Here is a 19,420-nt window from a genome sequence, read left to right as displayed (position 1 = left end):
ATATACAGTTTGGAATTTAGTGTTATTTATTTGTCAGCCCTTTAGACCCTTTCAAAAAGAATAGCTCAACTATGTTCCTTAAATAAAAATAAACACAAAAAAACCCTGATGACTCAACAACAGCTATTTTTCTACAAAGTCAAGGAAACAGAAAGCTTATTTCAGGTTTGTTTCAATGTAGCCACAAAAGGCTTCACAAAAACCATCTTGAAAGCCTTGAGTCTCACCTTGGCATCTAGAGCTGTCTAGAAATAAAACATACTCAAAGTGATGTATATAAGGCCAGGCTGATGGCCCCCTGTTCCAAAAGATGCATTTCTCTGCTGTCAGGATCCCTTATAGCCCAAACCAAATTGCCAGAAACTTAAACAGACATGTGTCTGAACAGCATCTATGAGGTGTTACTCGTCAGCAAAAGATAAATTTAGCTTGTTCGTACAATTAGTTTTAGGTCACATCCTTTGGTTACAGCTCACTGCATTTACACACAATGTGTCAAATCACAGTTTCCTAGCATATACCTCAAGTAAAAGAAATTCAGGAGGTTTTTAAGTTTCTCACCCAACTCAAATGCATTTCCTATTAATCCATTTAACTTGTCAGTGACAGCAACTACAACTTCTGTTACAACAGTAACAGTGAAGGGGAGATATCTGAAAGGACTCCCAAGGGAAAAGAAAAAAAAAATATCATAAAATAACCAACCAGAACAGCTGCATCACAGTACTAGCCAAGATTTTCTAGTGAAGCAGCTCAACAGTGAGTAGCAAGGGATGCTAAGAATACCACGTATATACACACACACACACACACACACACGTGTATATATGGAATACCTTAAGTGCTTGCAGTCTAGCTTGTTCCTCCTCCAATGCCTGCTGTTTCTCTTTCTCATCCATCCTGCTCAATGACATCCCAGTGTTGGCAAGCGTGGAAACAGCACAGGACAGAGCACTAGCCCTAAAAAACAGCAGGAAGTTTGTTATTAACTAAATCAGCCAGGTACAGATCTCAGTTTAAGCATTAAGTGGTTCAGTTAGTTGTGCTACTCCCCTACCACCGCAGTCTTCTCTTACCTTGCTCTTTGGTGCAGACTAATAGAATTACTGAAGATGGAGAAGACCTTCAACACCATCAAGTCCAATCGCAACCCTGACCTACCCAGCCCCATCATGTGCCACACATGACAGGAGTACACAGGATTACTCCCCCAGGTTTCTGTGGTGGGAATTGTGAAGTAGCAAACACACCAGTCTTCTATTCATATTAGCATATTGATTAGAGTCCAGTTCTGCTCCATTGAAGTGGCAGAGGCACAGAAAGCTTGCATGGGGGGGCCACGGTAGGACAGAGCAAGAAGCAACACAGGGAAGTTATTCCCTGCACTGCACACTTAAGTCGAATATTGCCATAGAAAAGCCTCAGATACTTTCAAAAAAGAAATCTGAGGCACAAGACAGCTACTCAGGAATGATACTTTCCTTTATCAGTCTGCCCACAAATCTAAGGGGGTTCCCCCTTAGATGTACGTATATATCGGTGTATGCTGAAACCAAATCTTTTGCCCTTCAGTCAAAACACATTCATACATTGCAATACTCTTCCTGACAGAAATAATTCTTGTCAGCACAAAGTATCAAAGCTCATTTGGCAGTTCTGAGACTGAAGAACTTTCATAGGTAGTTTAAGGCATTCACAACTGAAGAAGTGAATAACTGGCAACAAAGACAAACACCAGCCCATCAGTAAAAAGCTTTGAACTCCCAATACCATACAAGTCTTATGAGCCAAAATGCAAGGAATAATACACAAAGTCTCAGCTTAGTGGTTTATTACAATACAGCAAGATATTTGTCAGACACAAGCACACATCTAAGGAGCAAGTGCAATGGAGCTCTCAGACTATCACTCACCAGATACAACATTTATACCATCTAGGAAGATAGAGTTGGAAGTGAATAAAATTCAAGAGGAGAACCTCAATGACTGAATCCCAAAACTTCTTAGGACAATGACAACAAATCTTAAGTAGAGGCACAGGTGCCATTCATTTGGTGCTCACCTGCTGGCAGCAGAAACTTCCTTTGTTTTCTTTCCCTCCAGAGAAGCCAAATGCTGCTCCAGTGCTTCAAGCAAGCTGCTGGGTGCCTAAAATTAGAGTATTCATGAAGCTCTGCTTCTAGACAAGGCCTTCTTGTTTAGTACACAGATGAGTTTTCCCATCAACTAAGAACCAATACGACCACTTCAGTGATAGCACCTTGATGTCATTCATTCTGCACAACTGTGTTCTACCTACCCAGCTGTGGTTCTTGGCTTCCATCAGGAACACTTAACAACAGGACGTGATGTTCAATTACAAAAAAAGCAATCAAATACAGCCTTATCCCAACAATACAGTCTGAGACAGGAGCACAAGATGATACAATAACCCAAACCAATTTCATTCAAGTCTTTCGCATACCAAAGCATAAAAAACTAGAAATGAAAGATCACTTCAAATTGAGCGGCAGAAACTCTCCCCTCCGTTCCACCCCAGAACAGTGTCACCTAGGAGAAGATTTCAAACATTCAATGTTCTTCCTCGATTTAAAAAATTCTAAAAATAAACTTAACTCCATTTAAATCCAGCAGAAAGTCAGGCATTAGAACATCACACTAAACAAGGTGAAAACTTAGGAAATGCAAACAAAATTTAAGGGAACGATGCCTATGAGTTTACAAAGATGACTGAGAACACAGCAACAACATCTTTCAGTACTCAAAGATTTATTCAATAGATAACAAAAGAACAAGCTGAAAGAATAAATACTAAGCCACAGCTGAGCTGCTTTTATTCCTGAAGAGAAACAGAAATGCTGATCGCAACTTGCCTCTTTTCCACCATATACCTGAATCTGCTACAGAAAAACTGCTTTCATAACAAAGGAAGCCACAAGCTCAAAACAATTGAACTGCCAGCTTAATTAGCCTTAGTAGGAAGCAAACCTTCTCAACAACAACAAAAAATATCACCTTATAAAAAAAAAGAGCAAGTGCAATGACTCTTCCTGCACACTCAGATGAAGAGGGAGCTCCATAGTTCCAATCTACCTGCCCACTCTAGTTGCATGCTTTTTATAGGCTTTAAGCTTCTCTTACCATTTGCCAACTTCTAGTGGGCAGAATTAATACCATGGCCATTGTTAGGAAGAAAAAAAAAACAAAACCAAAAACCAACTAACACCGAATAAGCTTGCTTTAACTAGGCCTTCCATACTTTGGTTCAGCTTTTGGCCGTCCTGGAGGGCAGAAGACCATCAGTCAAAGTCTTTAGCCAGTTCTTCTCTGGGACAATGAATGTGGGAGGTCAGAATTGCATTCAATAACGACTGATTCAAATTCCAAGAGATGCAAAGAAGAGCATTTGGAATAATCCTATTTAAGTGCCCGGCTTACAGTTAAGACCTGTGTTCATATGTACCTCTACTTCTAGAAAGAAGTTAAGATGGTGTAGTTATCTCAGCAGCTGGTCATGAGTAAATTCAGTGTCCAAACTACATGACTAACCCCCAGGGGTAAGCGTTTCGAAATACCTTTCCAGGAAGGCATGAGGAACAAACAAAAACACCCCAACAAAACAAGCAAGCAAGAAAAAATAAATAAAAAAAAAATAAAAAGGTCAACCAACCCTTCTCCTTTTGAGAATATCAGTTTGCAGAAACAATTACATAACACAGCTAAATAATACAGAGTACAGTCTTCTGCTACTAAGATTAGCTTCAAGAAGTTCTCCTACTCTGCTTTTGGTCTTCCAGATAACGCTAAAACCTACCTGTATGGAAAAATACATTCTACGCCTTTTTTGCTTTGTTTTGTTTTTCCAACTCTCTAACTCATTCCTCTCCTCAACCATAAAATCCCCACAACAACAAAACAGTACCTTTCTACACACTTGCTCATTGTTGCAGATATTCAATACAGGTGTTTTCTTAATTTATTTGAGCAAACAGAACTTTTATGGCAGAAAAGATGCTGGAGCTAAAACAGGTATTATGACCTGAATAAGTCTGCTTTTTCTGACTCAGACTCGCTTCTCCTAACCAAAGACATGTCAGACTGACATCCACACAGAGAAGTGACTGAGTTGCATTTATAAAAAATACAGTCCCAACTACAAACAGAAAGGAAGCAGCAACATAATGAAACAGGACATACACTAAGGACAGTGACATTATCTTTACACAAATTGGCAGAAATGGAGAAAGTGTGAACATCACTCAGAATCAAGGAAGGAAACAAAAAATTACACAGCAGCAGTAGTAAAAATTTCTAAAGAGAAATTATTGCTCTCAGGAACAGCTTAGACACCAAAATATGGACATCCACACAAGAAATCTAAGTATTTTGAACAAACAAACAGGTAAATATGAGTGACCAGACTATGAACAAAAGCCTATCGTTTGTCATCAGTTGTCATCCATCATCGTCTGAACTCACTGGTGCTGCAAGTACAGCAAAAACTGACATTTTTCTCGAAGTCCAAAACTAAGAAATGTCAGGGAATTGTTTTGAATTGGCACAAGACTGATGTAGAATTACTCAACCTAATTAAATGTCATAAAATTTAGTACGGAGTAGAATTGGACTGATTCACTGACGATGGCACTGAAATTGCCAAAATACACAAGATGCTGATACCCACCACCACATTTCAGAGAACTGCCCAAGTACGCTTGCAATAAAATAACTGAGCTATTAAGAAAAAAAAGTGTTCCAGCTGTAACTGAAAAGTTTTGCTCATAAAAATTTTAGAAATAAAGCAGCAAAATTAAATTTCCTGTTCTCAGTAAATCAGAAGAAGCCCCATGATTTGAAGACTTCTATAATTCCTTGGTTAACTGTGCAAGTGAGCGCACGCAAACCCAGCATGCAAGCCCTTGTCATCTCTGAAGTATCACCTCACACTTCAGTGTGTTGTCATTAGGGAACACAGGCCTGCTGAACATACTGTACTAGTCAGAAGTAAAATGCTAAGATCAAACATCACAAAACATCACACTGCTGCGTTCATTCATTTCTTGCCCTGACTCTGCTGGCTACAGTCACATTCTTTTTTTTTTTTTTCCTACAGCAAATGCCTACAAGTCCTTTGCAAGGGAAACACAAGTTGCTAGGAGCAAGTATGAGAGATGTGTACATGTGGCAAGATGCCTGTGCCTTATAAGCCAATTAATCCTTTGTCGTAAGACAAGAAGCAGAACTTCCAAAAAAAACCTTTATCACTTTAAACAATCCAAAAATAACACCTGCAAAGTTAAGCACCAAGTACACCTGATCCAAGGGAAAAACACACATCTGCATTTCTTATATATAGGTCTATGAAATAGAATACATTCAAGATGACTGTTATAGTACATACCAGTCATAAAAAATGTAAAGGAGAAAATAATTGAATGGTATCAGCATGATATGTACACTGACCTGAGTAAGATCCGGAATGTCCCCCTGATCGATTCCAACTTGCTGGGTTTACAAAAGAGGAAAAGAAAAAGTACATTATACTTCATGCCGTGGCAATGGAAATAAAAACAGAGGTCTGAATGTTTTATAGAAGCTAAGAGACTAAAATGGGTATTAATCACTTCCTGAATTGGTAGGAGTTTAGTGAAGAACATGTCTTAGAAATCTCAAGTATGTTCCTTTGCATCTAAAAGCAAAGCTAAGCCTTTATCCAGCCTTTTTTTCCCCACACAGAAAATCTAATTGGGAGTGTTAGAAATATCTGCATTGCTTACTGGAACTACTTCTGCATTTTGAACAGTTACAGTAAAGAACAGCACTGTAAATACACTAACAGTTCATTCTGGACCATTCATCAAGTTTATAACAGCACTTCAGAAAGCTGTTATTACATTGTTTGGCTAATGAAAAAGATGCCTGAGAATCTCACTTCACATTACTCAGAATAATTGGAGTTTAAAATGCATTATCTGGGGAATTACTCTCTGTATAGTGAAGGTGATGTCACATAATTATGAATATAGACTGCTGTTGTATTACAGTAGCTTGGAATTTATCTTTTCATAGACATCGAATTATTTACCTCTGCTACTTTGAGGAATTCTGACAATTTAGTCATTCTGGATAGGAATTTCTTGTACATATCCAAGCCTTCTTTACACTGATTCTTCTTCATATCAAAATATTTTTCTGAGGATGCAAATAAAAACATTTTTGTAAGCCAACACCAGCAAAAACTGGTGCCATTATATATTATTATACATGTACATTTGATACAAGCTTCAGGGATAGAGTAGACAGTGATAACTCAAAGCTACTCAAGTTTTCAAGCTGACATGAATACCTGTCACTGTTATAATAAAGCACACAGCAGAGAGGAACCATTTCCGAGATTCAGTGCCTTGGAATATAACACAAAGCTTGACAAACACGGATGCAAACATATGCAATTATTAAATTAGACAGTTCAGGTAACATTCTAAGGAAGTCACCTTACTAGCTGAAAATGATGCAGACGTCATATTCTTGTCTACACATTCTTCTACATATTTAGACCCTATATTAATGTGTTTTGTTGTTTTTAAGTCAGCCTAATATCAAAAGACATCAAAATGACCACTAAAGCGATTCATGCACTGAACTGATGTGCCAAAATAAAAGAAAGACCCAGCAACCACAGCCTTCACTTTTTCTTGTTTTGCTCCAAATATCTGCAGGTATCTCAACGAGAAAAAAAATAGTGGACTAACAAAACAAACTAATCAGGTGATGTTTCATTCAGAAATCTGTTTGAATTGTCATTATTAGGCTTTCCCAACAGCTTGTCACTCTTGAGCAAAAAAAACCACATATGAAGCTTGTGTAGACTCAAATACCAGCTAGAAGCAAGCAGGCAAACTATAAAGAAAGTATGGGAAATCGTAACTCAGTTGTGCTGAGCGTGCACATTCAAGAATGTTCAATACTCAAGGCCTGCTAACTGTAACAGGCCAACAGTGCCTTTGTTTTTTTTCCTCACAGTCAGCCTCTGACTTCAATCTATGTTTCTAGTCATAATCTTCAGGTAAAAGCACATATTTAAGCATGTGCCAGTTGCGGTTAAGATGTGTTTTGCTGTTAACAATTACATTAAACAACTTACTAGTCAGAAGTTGTCTGTTCTTTATTTTGCTCAACAACTTGCATGAAAGTACGAATGCTAAAAAAAAAAAAAATGTCACCTACCTAAAAGATTAATAATCCCCTCATTGTATGCTGCAAAAAGTCTAATGGAATCTTTGAAGAGGAGCATAAAGGCAGCATTTATAACACCATTTGTTAGTTCATTTGGATTTGCCTGTGTAGAAAGCAACAAGAAAATAAATGAGTACTTAATAAAATAGTACAACTTACTTCAAAATGAGAGACTGTTACTTAAAACTGAGCCTCAAGTACTTACATCAAAATCAAGGAGTGCATCATGCTGGTTCTGTATGATTGGAAGGGTTTTCAGGAGCTTTTCAGCATTCATGGTTCTCATTACTCCATCTATCCTACAGGTTAAAAGACATGTTTACAGGTCACCAAGAAACCTCAGCGACATATGCTGTTTCCACACTATTAGATTACTTTAAAGGGTCATACCATGTATGATAAGCTCAAGAATAACCAGTATTTCCCCAACCCCCACACACAAACAAGAGGCTAAATAAGCAGTAAAATCTCTTACCCTCTTTTCATTTTGGTGAAGTCAACTGCTACAAGTCTGTATGAAAGTGCTTTTTCATTCAAGTATCTGCTATACCGCCTAATGAAGGTAGACATATCATAGCCTGAAAGTTAAGTGTTTGTAGGTTAGATATTTTGAAGTGATGCAGTTTCCTCCAAGTTCTTTTCAAGAACTATTCTCCTACTAGACCACTTTACACCAACTTGCTGAAGAGCAGCACTTCACAGACTTATTCCAGTGTCTTGAGATAAACTATTTTTCCTCTTTGACATGCAGAATTACAGCTTCTTCCCAGCCAGCTAAGATTAGCAATGCATTCCTTGCAATTATGACAATAAATGCCTACAACACAAAGAAGTAGGCAAAAACCAAGCTGCTCTCATTACAACGTTCTAATCTGAAATCAAACTGAAAACATACTACTGGTGGAACACTGAGGCCTCTGGTAATTTATCTCACTATCCATGCAGTACATTCCATGCACCTTAACAGTTCACATTTACTTCTGAGATACTAAAGTGCAATCAAAGTTCAATCGAAACAGATCAGTGTGCTGATATTCATCAGGTCTACTCTACGTAGTACACATTTACTATTTCAAACTTACAGCTCAGTAAGGATGATACACACAGTACAGGCGAACTTTTAGTACTCATTTAGTTAACCCAATTTCACCTTCTTGGGATACATGCTTGGTCAGATATTCTTTGGTGCTTCACACAATACAAATCGTAATACTCTCACCTAAATGTCACTTGTCTCCCAGAATACACAACACAGGTACCAACCACAGAGCAAAAAAGCAATTAAAGATTCTTACCCTGCATGGCACTTTTGTCCAGGTAGTTATTTAAATTGAACAACGTGTTTCGAGATGCAAGATACTGGATAAAGCGCTGTTGGTGAAAAAATAAAAAGTGGAGTCAAGTTTTTGTTGTAATAGTCAAAACATTCAGGCATACTGCAAGAAAACTACACTTAAATTCATAATTGATTCTAGAAACCTCCAATAACAGATACTAGTTCAAGAATCAGAAAACCTTGAAACTACTGATCAGCAAAATTTCTAACATACAAAACAGCACATTTGGTAAAAGCATGACTTAAAAGAAAAAGACATGGCTGCCCGGGCAGAAGGGGAGCGGGCTGGGTTAACTTTGTAGGTTTAGAACAGCCAAGCTAGAAAATGCAAAGTGAGAGCTCCACCTAAGTTATGAGTTCCCACGCTTCTACTCCAGCTGCGCAAGTCAGAGACAGGTTTCTTTCCTTAAGTAACAACATAATTTACAATAATGCTACTAGAACTGTGGTAAAGAGCAGCGCTCGAGTTGGTATAACTCAGATTTACAACATACTGATGGGACTAAAGAACATTTAAGTTCTGAAAAATAATAGCTAGCTCAGCAAATAATAGAAGAGTAAGAAACAAAACATTTAGACAGCAAGGTGTTTTAAATGTTTTTCTTTCAAGTTTCCCATATGTAACTCCAACAATTGCAGCTTCTATGCTTTTCAGCTTCCTGACCTACGTTTGAGTCCATAAACCATTACAATCAGTAGGACTTATGGGGCTAGTTACACCTCTGATCTCAATTCCCAGACACATCTATTCAAAGGTAAGGAACAGTTTCAGTACAGACATAAAAGTACAGCTCTCCTCTGCTGTAAAATGTTACATGAAAAAAAAATAATAGATACCAATTGCTAACCCAGGACTCTAAGCTTCAATTTTTCTTATAGTTCAGATTGGATTTTATTTTTTTTTTCCCCTTCACATTTCAGCATGCAGGTATCAACTGTATTAGAAGAAGAGGGCAAATACATGCAGTGATTTACAGCATTCAGTTTTGCTTTGTAGTTGCAATAAGTAGTGCCTCCCAAGCAGTGAATTTCACTTCAGATTATCCCCTAATTTCAACCTACTACCTGTTGAAATATAAAAACCACCATTAAAGAGGCCTTTACAAAGCTAATTACATCTTACCTCATTTCCATACATCATGAGGTGGTGTGTTGTAATTAGAGCTTTGAACACTACAACCCAGCTACTGTTTGCAGTTCTCTCAAAGAGCGTGTCTGCCAGCTGTGGAATATTCACATTCATTTCATTTGTGCACTGTATTAGATCTACATTTAAGAAGGAAATAAAACACAACACAGCATTACAATGAGTTACACACTCCAAGAAGATTACCATGTTTTGTAGTTTTACATAGAGAATTCATACTGTAAATTTTAACTTCAGTTCTTCATTTAAGAAATAATTGAACTATTTTTCATCTCCAGCTCAAACTCGCTGTCTTTTGGCAAGTGTGAATTTAAAAGCATTTCAACCATTTTAAGGAGTCCCAATATCTCAAAAGAAAACCCTGCTCCAGCAGATACTCTGTGCCCAAATTACTGTTCAAAAGCCAATGCAGACACAGAAGTCATTCCATCCAAACAAAACCAAAAAGTTGAGAAGAGTGGGAAAGCAGAGGCACCTCCTGAGATCAAGAAGTAGCAAGCATTCAAGAACTTTGATCTTAGCCTGAGAACTGACTCACCCAGTAGCCAGATGCCGCAAACCTGAACTAAGCCCTCTTTTCTGTGATATTTCAGAGGAAGAATCAGCCCATACCCATCTTTCCATACAGGCAAAGTGGCCCAATCACCAACCTGCTGAGCATATTGTGGGGGATCACAGCAGGTCTCAAGCTCTTTGTGTCAAAGACTGATCATAAACTCAACAGTTAAACATTTACTAGGAAGAACAGAGAGCTTCAGATCTCTGCCTGAGTACTGGAACAAAACCAGAGCACGTTCCAGCAGAGACCTGGGGAAAAAGGTACTGCTGAGAAGGAAGCAGGACTGTTCTAACCCCCCTCAAGACATACACATTTCATTTAATTCCCTGTGAGCTGTTTCAGGTGTGATCAAAGCACAGCTCAAGGACGGGGCAAGGCCCAGTACTACAAACACCTCATTTGAAAACCTTCCTCTGTTATTGAAGGCAAGTCCCTGAGCAGGCTGCTGGCTGTGGATCAGCATTACTGCTCATGTGGTTCTTCTGTGTAAGTACTTGAAGGCCAGCTCACAGGCACTAACAGTGAGGTGGCAACACAGCCAGCTTCTGATGTTTATCTTAAGCTATTTAAACCTTTTTACCTGTTCTTGTGCACAGAATATATTACAGATGTACCTTGACTACAAATCTGTTTAAGGATCACTAACGTTTACTCTGAGTCATTTGATAACAAGAGTAACTTGGAAAGTGAAGAATTTTAGAGGGCTTTCTGTTTCAGTAAGATGCAGAAAACACTAATTGCTTACTGGTTCCACTTTGATGCCAAAAGTTTCAAAATAGGTAGAAAACATTCAAGTTGGGGTGAAAGTTTTCATCCCAACTATAAGTAACACACAAACACTGAAATAACTGTACAAAAAGAAGAGCTCTAAAAAGCAGTGTGAAACAAGCTCCACATCAAAACCTTGTTGTTTAGTATCAAAATACACCTCTGTCCAAATTCTCAAAAAGCAAGTCATTTGGTAGACACCTCTCCAACTTCTGGCTGTGTCATCCTCAGACACTGCGTCAAATTTAGAAATATTTTTAGGATTTTGGTAAGCCCAAACAATCCACAGACAGTTACTGCTCCACGTAACAAAACAAGTTTCCATTCCAAGATCTATACATAGGAAGAAAGTCAGTTTTAATTCAAAAGCCTCATCTCTTGAACAACTTTGTTATAACATTTCTAAGTAATTATCTCAAAGCATATTAAGGTAAATAAGTCTTCCCGAATCCATTTTGTTTATAAGTAAGTATTATTAAGATCGCTGCTTGCTTTATCACAGCATTTTTTATATAACCAAAGGTCTATAACCAGCAGAGAAATGCTGCAGAAGTGTTACAAGTTGTAAGCTGAGAATAGAAATTACAAAAAAAAAAAAAAACAACAACAACAAAGAAACCCACAAACTATACTGAGCAATATCTGTAACATTACTAACAGGCAACAATTAAGGAAATTCCATTAAACTTTTGAGGTCTGTGATTACATAGAGAGCCTAATGAAAACAGTATTCCTGCGCAAAGCTCTCCTCCTCCACAAAACAAGTCAGTTTTACTATTCAGTATCTCCACTGAAGAGACTGCTTACCAAATAGCAAGTGGGACTTGAAGGAAAGATGTAGGTTAAAGAACAGTTTTTGCTCTCCAAGACAGGAACAGCAGACAGACAGATTATATCATCCATATTTTACTGGATTTTTGTTTCACACAGATTTCAGCCCCATCTGCAAATCTTGTCTTCCTTCAGACAAGGTCTACCAGCAGATGTTCCAGTAAAGCCTTCAATGATGAACACCAGGGAGATTTCTTGCATACTTAAGATCGACAGCAAACACATGCTTAGAAGTGTTACTCTATCAAGATGCGAAAGAATTTTATTGTTAGCAACTATACCAAGAGCTCTAAGTGATCAACTCTTCTTAAACTGTTCATTCATTTAAAAAAAGAAAAAAGCAAAAAAAAAAAAACAAGGCTTATTCCATCGTAATGGTTTATGGTGATAAAAAGCCAGCCTGGTGTCAACCTTCAGAAGGGAGCCAATGCCTTCTGCTTTCTAAGAAGGCTAGAAGTAGCTTTCTGTCAAGTGACAACAGAGCAGAAGTTGAAAAAGCCCACGTGAATTTGGGATCCACAGGATTCCACGTGATTGAGAAATACAGGTCCAGTATTCTGTGCAAGAGCTAGTGAGGTTTTCCAGGATGACCAACTTGCTTCTGGAAGATGTGAGCCCAACCACTTTAGCAGTTCTGCACATGAAATGCTACTCATAGCCTGATCCAAGCTGTGCTTGAGGTTATGGGACCTGAGCAAGAATAGAACAGAGTTCAGAAGTATGTTAAATTTTTTTCTGTGTGAAGTTAAAGTCACCTGGCTTTAAAGCAAAAGAGGATTTCTGTACAGGATTTCAAGCAGCCTGAAAGAGCTGTGGAAATCTTAGTGCCTAGAAGAGTACAAAGGCTATCTCCAAAGCCACACAGGTCTTCTGAGATCAGCATGCACGGATATGCCATCAGCCCTTCAGAAACTCCTCAGTCCAGCACTGACAAAAACCTGACATTTTTCAACTTTCAAGTAAGGAAGTGATCATGTCCTTAGTTCAGGAATACTCCTTTCAAGACAACTGTCAATACAGAAGTTAAGGCAACTGCAACTGCTCAGTATCCCCCTAGTTTTTTCCTTCTGTCACAGGACAGAAGCCGCTCTATGAATGGCAGATAGAAGATTAGAGACCAACTTTCTTAACCCTGGAGCCTTAATAAATAAATAAATAAAATGCATTTATTTTTTGGAAGTTGCTTGTAAAACAAAACAAAACAAACCCTTAGGCAGACTTTCTCAATGCGGCCCATAAGGTTTTGTTTTATAAAGCCTTAAGCAATTACTACATTAAATGTGCATAGAGAGAAAGATTCCAACATCAGCTGTGTTCTGGGCTTTTTTTCTTCAGGTCAAATTGAAATTCAGGGACTAGATGACCCTTAAAGGTCCTTTCTAACTCAAGTGATTCTATGATTAAAGACAGACACCCTCTTGCCCAGGGGAGCATTTGAGAACATTTCTTCATGTTCTATCACAACATACATATCTCTAACCAGCAGCTGCCAGCAGTTCTAAGCTCTAACTGCCAGAAGTAAGATTGGCAGACAGAAAACACCCCAGAACTGTGACAGTCAGAACATGACATGATGGGCAAACCATCATCATGGGCAACAGCTCAGAAGAGACCTGAACTTTCACCTGGAGTGAAAGGCTTAACAGCCTAGTTTTGTTACATAACACAGTTTTGAAGTAACTGAATTATCACTTCTAAGAATATTTCTAAGCCTGCACGCATATAGCAGTTATAAGTTTATATGAACACCAACTACTTTCCCCCCCCATGTTTCATAAGTGGACTCTATACAAGCTATAAGGAGAGAAATAAACATCCAACTGAGCACAATAAAAGTGGAGTTAACACAGCATTTGTTTGGAGGTTTGTTTTCTAAACTTTGGTCTACACCCAAGTCCACTGCAGCTAACAGCTCAGCTACAACTTTTTCTTTTTTTAAATAGCTTTCCCATAGTTACCCAGGAAGAGATGTCACCAAAGAAGCAGCTCCCCCCACTCCACTGCAACACTAACCTTAGAAGACTGTGTGGCACAGCAAGAGAACCAAAGTACCAGGGAAGGGGAGACAAGACTCTCAATCACTCCACTGAGGAAAATGAAGAAACATCGCAAAATGTTTTATTTTATCCTGAAATATTACAAAATACTACAGAAATAGATCTGCTGACTTATTTAGGACACTGTGACCTACTTTAAGAGAAAAAAAAAAAAACAAAACAACACACATGAAATATTTCCATCGACACTGCTTAGGTGTCCTTCTTTAAGAAGAATGCAGCTTTACTACCTGGCAACAAGCAGTCAGATAGAACTCAAGCCTCCAAATAATCCCAGTCCACACACTGCGTGCAGAACCCCTTCCCACTTATACCCATACTGTAATGTTCAAGCTTTCTTTGCCAAGGAAGTTGGGCAATAAGGGGATTTTTAAGAATTAATCTGAATGGAGTCTGGAGACGAGTACTACGCCACGATCCTCGACACAACTGTCAACTCTCAAAACATGTTTTTTAAGCAGCAAGTACAAGTAATACCAGATGGAGCAGCATTTTTAATGACACACACATGTAGGGACACTAAGGTACAACTAGCAGTGCTTTGCATTAAATCCAGGCTATGCTTTATTTCATGTTTTACTTAGCTTGGAAAGTATTCGCATTGTGGCTTTGAAACTATACTGTGTGACAGATTACAGTATTAGAACTTGTATTAAAGGCAGACAGATGAGATACGACCAAGTTTTGCTCACAGATTGACAAGAAAAATTATCAGGAAATGCCATGCAAAGTCTGGCAGATGTTAGAAATGAACAACCCGGTGTGCTCAGTGAAGATGGGAGCATGGCATTTATTTTTTAACTCCTTTTCCAAAGGTACTTCTGGTACCACATTTCCCATCTTTTTTGTTCACCTCACAGAGCCCCTCCATTTCAAGATACATTGGTAGCACAACAAACAACTTCTTAATTTCAGACAAAAACGATAGAAAATAAGTTACATCAAAACACAGAACAGGAGGACCTTCTGCGGACTGACAGCTCTGAACAGACTTGTATCAAGAGGCGTTCAGAAGAATGTCACAGCACAAGTTTGCGCCGTTCTCACGTTACACAGTTCTTCCACCTGTCCATTTTCTTATTCTGTGAGGGTAACATCTAGTGAATGACATGATTTTCAACCAATGACTTACATCTTTTAAGCCTCAGAAACTTTTAAGCTATTGAGCAACCACTTCCTGGCTTCCTGCTACGATGCCTTTTCTGACCTTAAGGGTTACCTTGCAAAACTGTTCTACCTCAGGCAGAAAACAAGATAAAGTGATGCTCCTTTTCATTATACCGCTCATTACTCAGCTCTGAGGCTTTCAATTTGAGCCTGGTAGCTACAATATTTACCTCCACAGCCGGCTTCCACGCATCCAGATCAATAAGAAATACATTTGCACTGGTTGTAACTATGTGACCCACATCCAGAGCTCTTAAACAAGAAATCCGCTTCAACAGACGCGGGCCACCGCAGAGTCAAATTGCCCCCAGCACAACGTGCTTGTTCCAACAGCCTGAACAGCACCCTCCTTGGCACCATCACCCCAACATCCCACGTGCACCCGTGCCCCGGAGGAGCCCTGTGCCCAGCTCCACGTCCCCTCCCTGGTGCGCACACAGCGCGCACAGCTCACCGCGCTTCACGCAGCCGCTGGGCGCTACGAAGTCGGAAGCGTTCAGCGCAGGTCTGAGCAGTCAAAGACTAACTAAAATCGAAACAAAGCAACAACCCCGATGATTCTGTAGATATCGGAGGCAGCTTCCTGCACTTCGTGGCACACGAGTTGTTTCGGCATTCAATTTACGCGTAGCAGCAGCAGCGGAGCAGTCTCGTTTTGGAGACACGCGTCGGATCCACCTTCTCCCAACCCCTCAGCTCACTCCGAGCCTTTCAGTAAAGCCCTAAGAACACCGCGCCACGACGAACGGCTGCATCCCACCGCAGGCGTGGAGAAAACCAAGAGGCGAAGCTCCCGGCAGCGATGCCGCAGCACCGGCCCCCCGCTCCCCACGGCGGCACCTCCAGGCGCCGCTCCAGCGGGCGCAGCGCTCCCGGTTCGCCAATTTCGGCGGGCGGCACAAAGCTCGCCCGTTCCACGTGGAAGCCGCTCCGGCAGCGCAGCCCGGCAGCCCGCCCGGCGCCCCTCGGAGCCCCGCCCGCCCCAGGCCTCGGGAGGGCCGTACTCACAGTCCAGGTGCTTCTTCTTGGGGCCCATCACCTCGTGGGTCGTGGCCTTGCACACGGCTTTGGCCACGGCCGAGCCGGTGACGCTGTGCTGCGCCGCCGTGATGCGGTCGGTGATCGACTGCCCCGACATCGCGGCGAGGCCGGGCGGCGGGAGCGGCTCCCCGGGGAAGGGCGGCGGGGAGGAGTCCTCGGCGGCCCCCTAGCCGCGGCCGGGGGCAGGGCCAGGAGCGGGGGCGGTCCGCGGCGAGGCCGGCCGTCCGTCTCTGCGGACCGCGTCCCGGAGGAAAGCGGCCGGCTCCGCCGTGCCTCTCGCCGCGGGCTGCGCTCAGGCTTTCCCTTTCACATTTCCACTCCCAGACAAAATGGCGGCGGCGGCGGCGTCAGGTGACCGCGCGCCCGCCCCGCTCCGCCCCGCCCCGCTCCGGCGGGCTCCGTGCCGTGCCGTGCCGTGCTCCGCTGCGCCCGCGGGGCGTGAGGTGAGCCGGGCCGACCCCGCGGGAAGCGGCTGCGGACACGGTCCCGGCGGAGACGTGCCGCCCGGTGACAGCCCCGCGCTGTCACAGCGCTTTTTTCCACGGCTTCTTGCGGGGCGGGTTCTCCCCGCGGGCTGAGGAGCACCAGTTCGCTGTGCTGTGCTCCGTCGGTCGTTTTGCTGGGAGCAAACAGGCGCTCCGCAGCCCGTGCCACGTACGGCAGTGGTTTCCGCCGCAGGGCCGCCGTGTCAGCCGGACCGGGACTCCGTCCCGCTGCTGGGATGGGGCTCGCTCACACGAGGCATCTCAGCTTCATTTGCAAAGCATTCCTCAAGAAGCTGCCTTGTGTCCTTGCCCTCAGAAATGACGGCAGTCCTGAAGTGAGAGGAGTGAGAGAAAAGAGCTCAGCAGTAACTCTGTGGCAGGACTTGCTCCCTGGCCTGTGCGCACACACTGTGTGGGATTCCTGACCAAAATGAGGAATTTATCTTTCACAACAGAGCCCAACTGTATCAATAACACGAGGGCACGTTACTCCAAACTGAACATCGCTGAGGTACTGCATGAGGAAAAAAGAAAAAGTCAGTTTATGATGAAAAAAGACACCCATCTCCAGCACAGAAAGCAAATGCTCATTTCCACTATTCTGAGCTGCTCCTCGTGTCCCTCTACATTGCTGTTGTGATATTATCATTGCTCTCCTAGCATTATGGTTTCCAAAGACAGTATTTCCCTGAGTGACAGTGAGGAAGTTTCGCTGCCGCTGTACAAATCATTAATTGTTTTTTTGTCGTGCCTCGAGGACTTGGTGAGAACTCCTTCCATTGCACTCCGCTCCTAAGGAGAATTCGGAAGAGGCATTCCTGCTGCTTCAGGTGCTGCATTCTCAGTGAGTGTCTTTGGACTTGATTTCATCTAAGAAACATGTAGCCCTTTGTCCTTCACAACATGCATATGATGATGATACTACTGAAAAGCATTATGACATGCTAGAAATATTAACAGCCTTAGGATCTGCAGTGGATAAAGTTGTGAATGAAGGATTTCTATAACCCTAGGGGCATAAATGCATTAAAACATGGTCACTGCTGTAAAGATATTGAATGTTTCCTGTGCTGGAAAAAGTTATAAGCCTTTTATTCCCACTGGCAACGGTCAATTTATAGCTGCCTTATTTTTGCCTTAAGGCTTGTAGTTTCTGGAAAAAATCATTTTGAATTTTCAAAGTCTGAGAAAACATCAAAACAGTAAGAAAAGACGAGATGGAAAGATTAAATACTCATTATAAATGTCTCAATCTCTTAGGGCTTGTCTAAACAGGGAAGTTGTTTCAAAATAAGTGAGGGTGTGAGCTGAAGCACAACAGCTATTCTGTGCTACCTCCACCCCCAACAGGGAATTTCCTGTATTGTTCTGTTTCAGAAAGCCTGAATTTCTTGTAAGTACTGGAGTTCAATGAATCCCATTGGCAGTACAGCTGTATTTCTGTTTGTACTCAGTTTACTAGCCAGGCCCAACTATGTCTAATAACATTTATATCTGGTAATAAGGGACATGATTTAGTGGGGAAATATTGGTGGTAGGTAGATGGTTGGACTAGATGGTCTTGGAGGTCTTTTTCTGCTTCAATTATTCTACAATTCTATGAATGTCTGAGCTCAAATTTTATTCTGAACTCTCTAGCTTACTCCAAATACAGCCCATCCTGCAGTCAGTGTGGGTGACTGAACATCACGGCCTTCAGTGTGAGCTTCTGCCCACAACCTACTCATAGAACATCAAGAATCCAACAGATATTCAGTTTTTTTCCTGGTTAATTAGGCAATCTGTGTTATTCGTATCTGCTGTCAATACAGGGTTATTCACATTTTCCAGAAAGAGCAAAATTTATACAGGTAAGGTGTCTTTTGAGACAACTGATATCTCACATGTTAGTGAATTTTGGCAATGTTTAACAGAAGGGCAAAAATCATACATATTGTTATTCTTGCAAGTTTCATGGAAATACTGTGGTCAAGAAGACCAAGCTAGCCTGACAGAAGGAAACTCAGAGGTATTAGTACACACTGTATATAACGTCAGAGTACTCACTTGGGAAAGAATCTTTGTAAATATCCCTACACTGGCTAAAACATCTATCAGAAGCTGCTTTCTTTGTGACGCTGAAGTAATTCTGCTATGCAATGTAATTTGTATACATAAGGAAACCAGGTACTTGTAGAACCGCCTATTTTCCAGGTGCAAATGTTTTTAGATATGCGAGAAAATATTTACTATGATACAAAACTGCTTGACAAATAATAAAAATAATTTGGAGGGATTTGGTATTTGCACTTCTCTGAGGTGTTGCACTCTACCACCTCTTACATCCTGCAGTTCCCACTGCCTATAGGCAAAAGGGGATTCATGTCAGCGTGAAGGTGAAGAAATCAGTGACAAGCCAATCTGGGATGTCGGCTATCTTGAGATATACATCTACATTTTTGATGAAATGCAGAACTTTAGTAACAGGTGCATCTGGGTGAAATTCTATACCCTTTGAAACAGATAAGAATGAAGTCTCAGCCACCACCCCCTAGGGTGGAGTGACAAGGTGCATTCATCATCCTCAATTACAGACATATTTACAGAGGGCTGTGCCATGACACCATGAAAGATGCACAATTAGCTGCTTAAATCATTGAATAGAAATCTAATTGGGAGGTATGCAAATAAGGAGTGATGGAGGGGGACCATACCAGCTTCTCCTTGGCTTGCCAGTGCTGAGAGCATCACCATTCCTGAGGAGACAGGAAAGTATGAATGATTTTAGAGCTGATGTTTCCCTCTCACCTCACC

At 41.2% G+C, this 19,420-nt stretch overlaps 1 protein-coding gene across 12 annotated transcripts in view; it reads right to left on the bottom strand.

Annotated features, from left to right (window-relative positions):
* The window catches only part of LOC116234910 (phosphatidylinositol-binding clathrin assembly protein-like), a 31,283-nt gene extending 14,799 nt beyond the window's left edge, over window positions 1-16,484 (bottom strand). For 4 of the 12 annotated variants that reach the window (XM_090150023.1, XM_090150026.1, XM_090150027.1 and 1 more), the window contains exons 1-10: window positions 16,110-16,483; window positions 9,696-9,838; window positions 8,532-8,607; window positions 7,712-7,814; window positions 7,442-7,535; window positions 7,228-7,339; window positions 6,086-6,192; window positions 5,458-5,505; window positions 2,063-2,148; window positions 837-960 (exon numbers count right to left, since the gene is read on the bottom strand). In XM_090150023.1, the coding sequence (XP_090006149.1) occupies window positions 837-960; window positions 2,063-2,148; window positions 5,458-5,505; window positions 6,086-6,192; window positions 7,228-7,339; window positions 7,442-7,535; window positions 7,712-7,814; window positions 8,532-8,607; window positions 9,696-9,838; window positions 16,110-16,239 (1,023 nt within the window). In that variant the 5' untranslated portion in view covers window positions 16,240-16,483. Of the gene's footprint in view, window positions 1-836; window positions 961-2,062; window positions 2,149-5,457; window positions 5,506-6,085; window positions 6,193-7,227; window positions 7,340-7,441; window positions 7,536-7,711; window positions 7,815-8,531; window positions 8,608-9,695; window positions 9,839-16,109 lie in introns of all 12 variants that reach the window. The other 8 variants (XR_016470964.1, XM_090150024.1, XM_090150025.1 and 5 more) reach the window with 4 other exon arrangements.
* Window positions 16,485-19,420: the final 2,936 nt, after the last annotated feature.

Source organism: Phasianus colchicus, chromosome 14 (assembly GCF_987193195.1).
Source record: "Phasianus colchicus chromosome 14, bPhaCol1.hap1.1, whole genome shotgun sequence".
Taxonomy (NCBI): domain Eukaryota; kingdom Metazoa; phylum Chordata; class Aves; order Galliformes; family Phasianidae; genus Phasianus; species Phasianus colchicus.
Note: the sequence above shows the minus strand (reverse complement) of the source record. Positions and strands in the feature narration are given on the sequence as shown.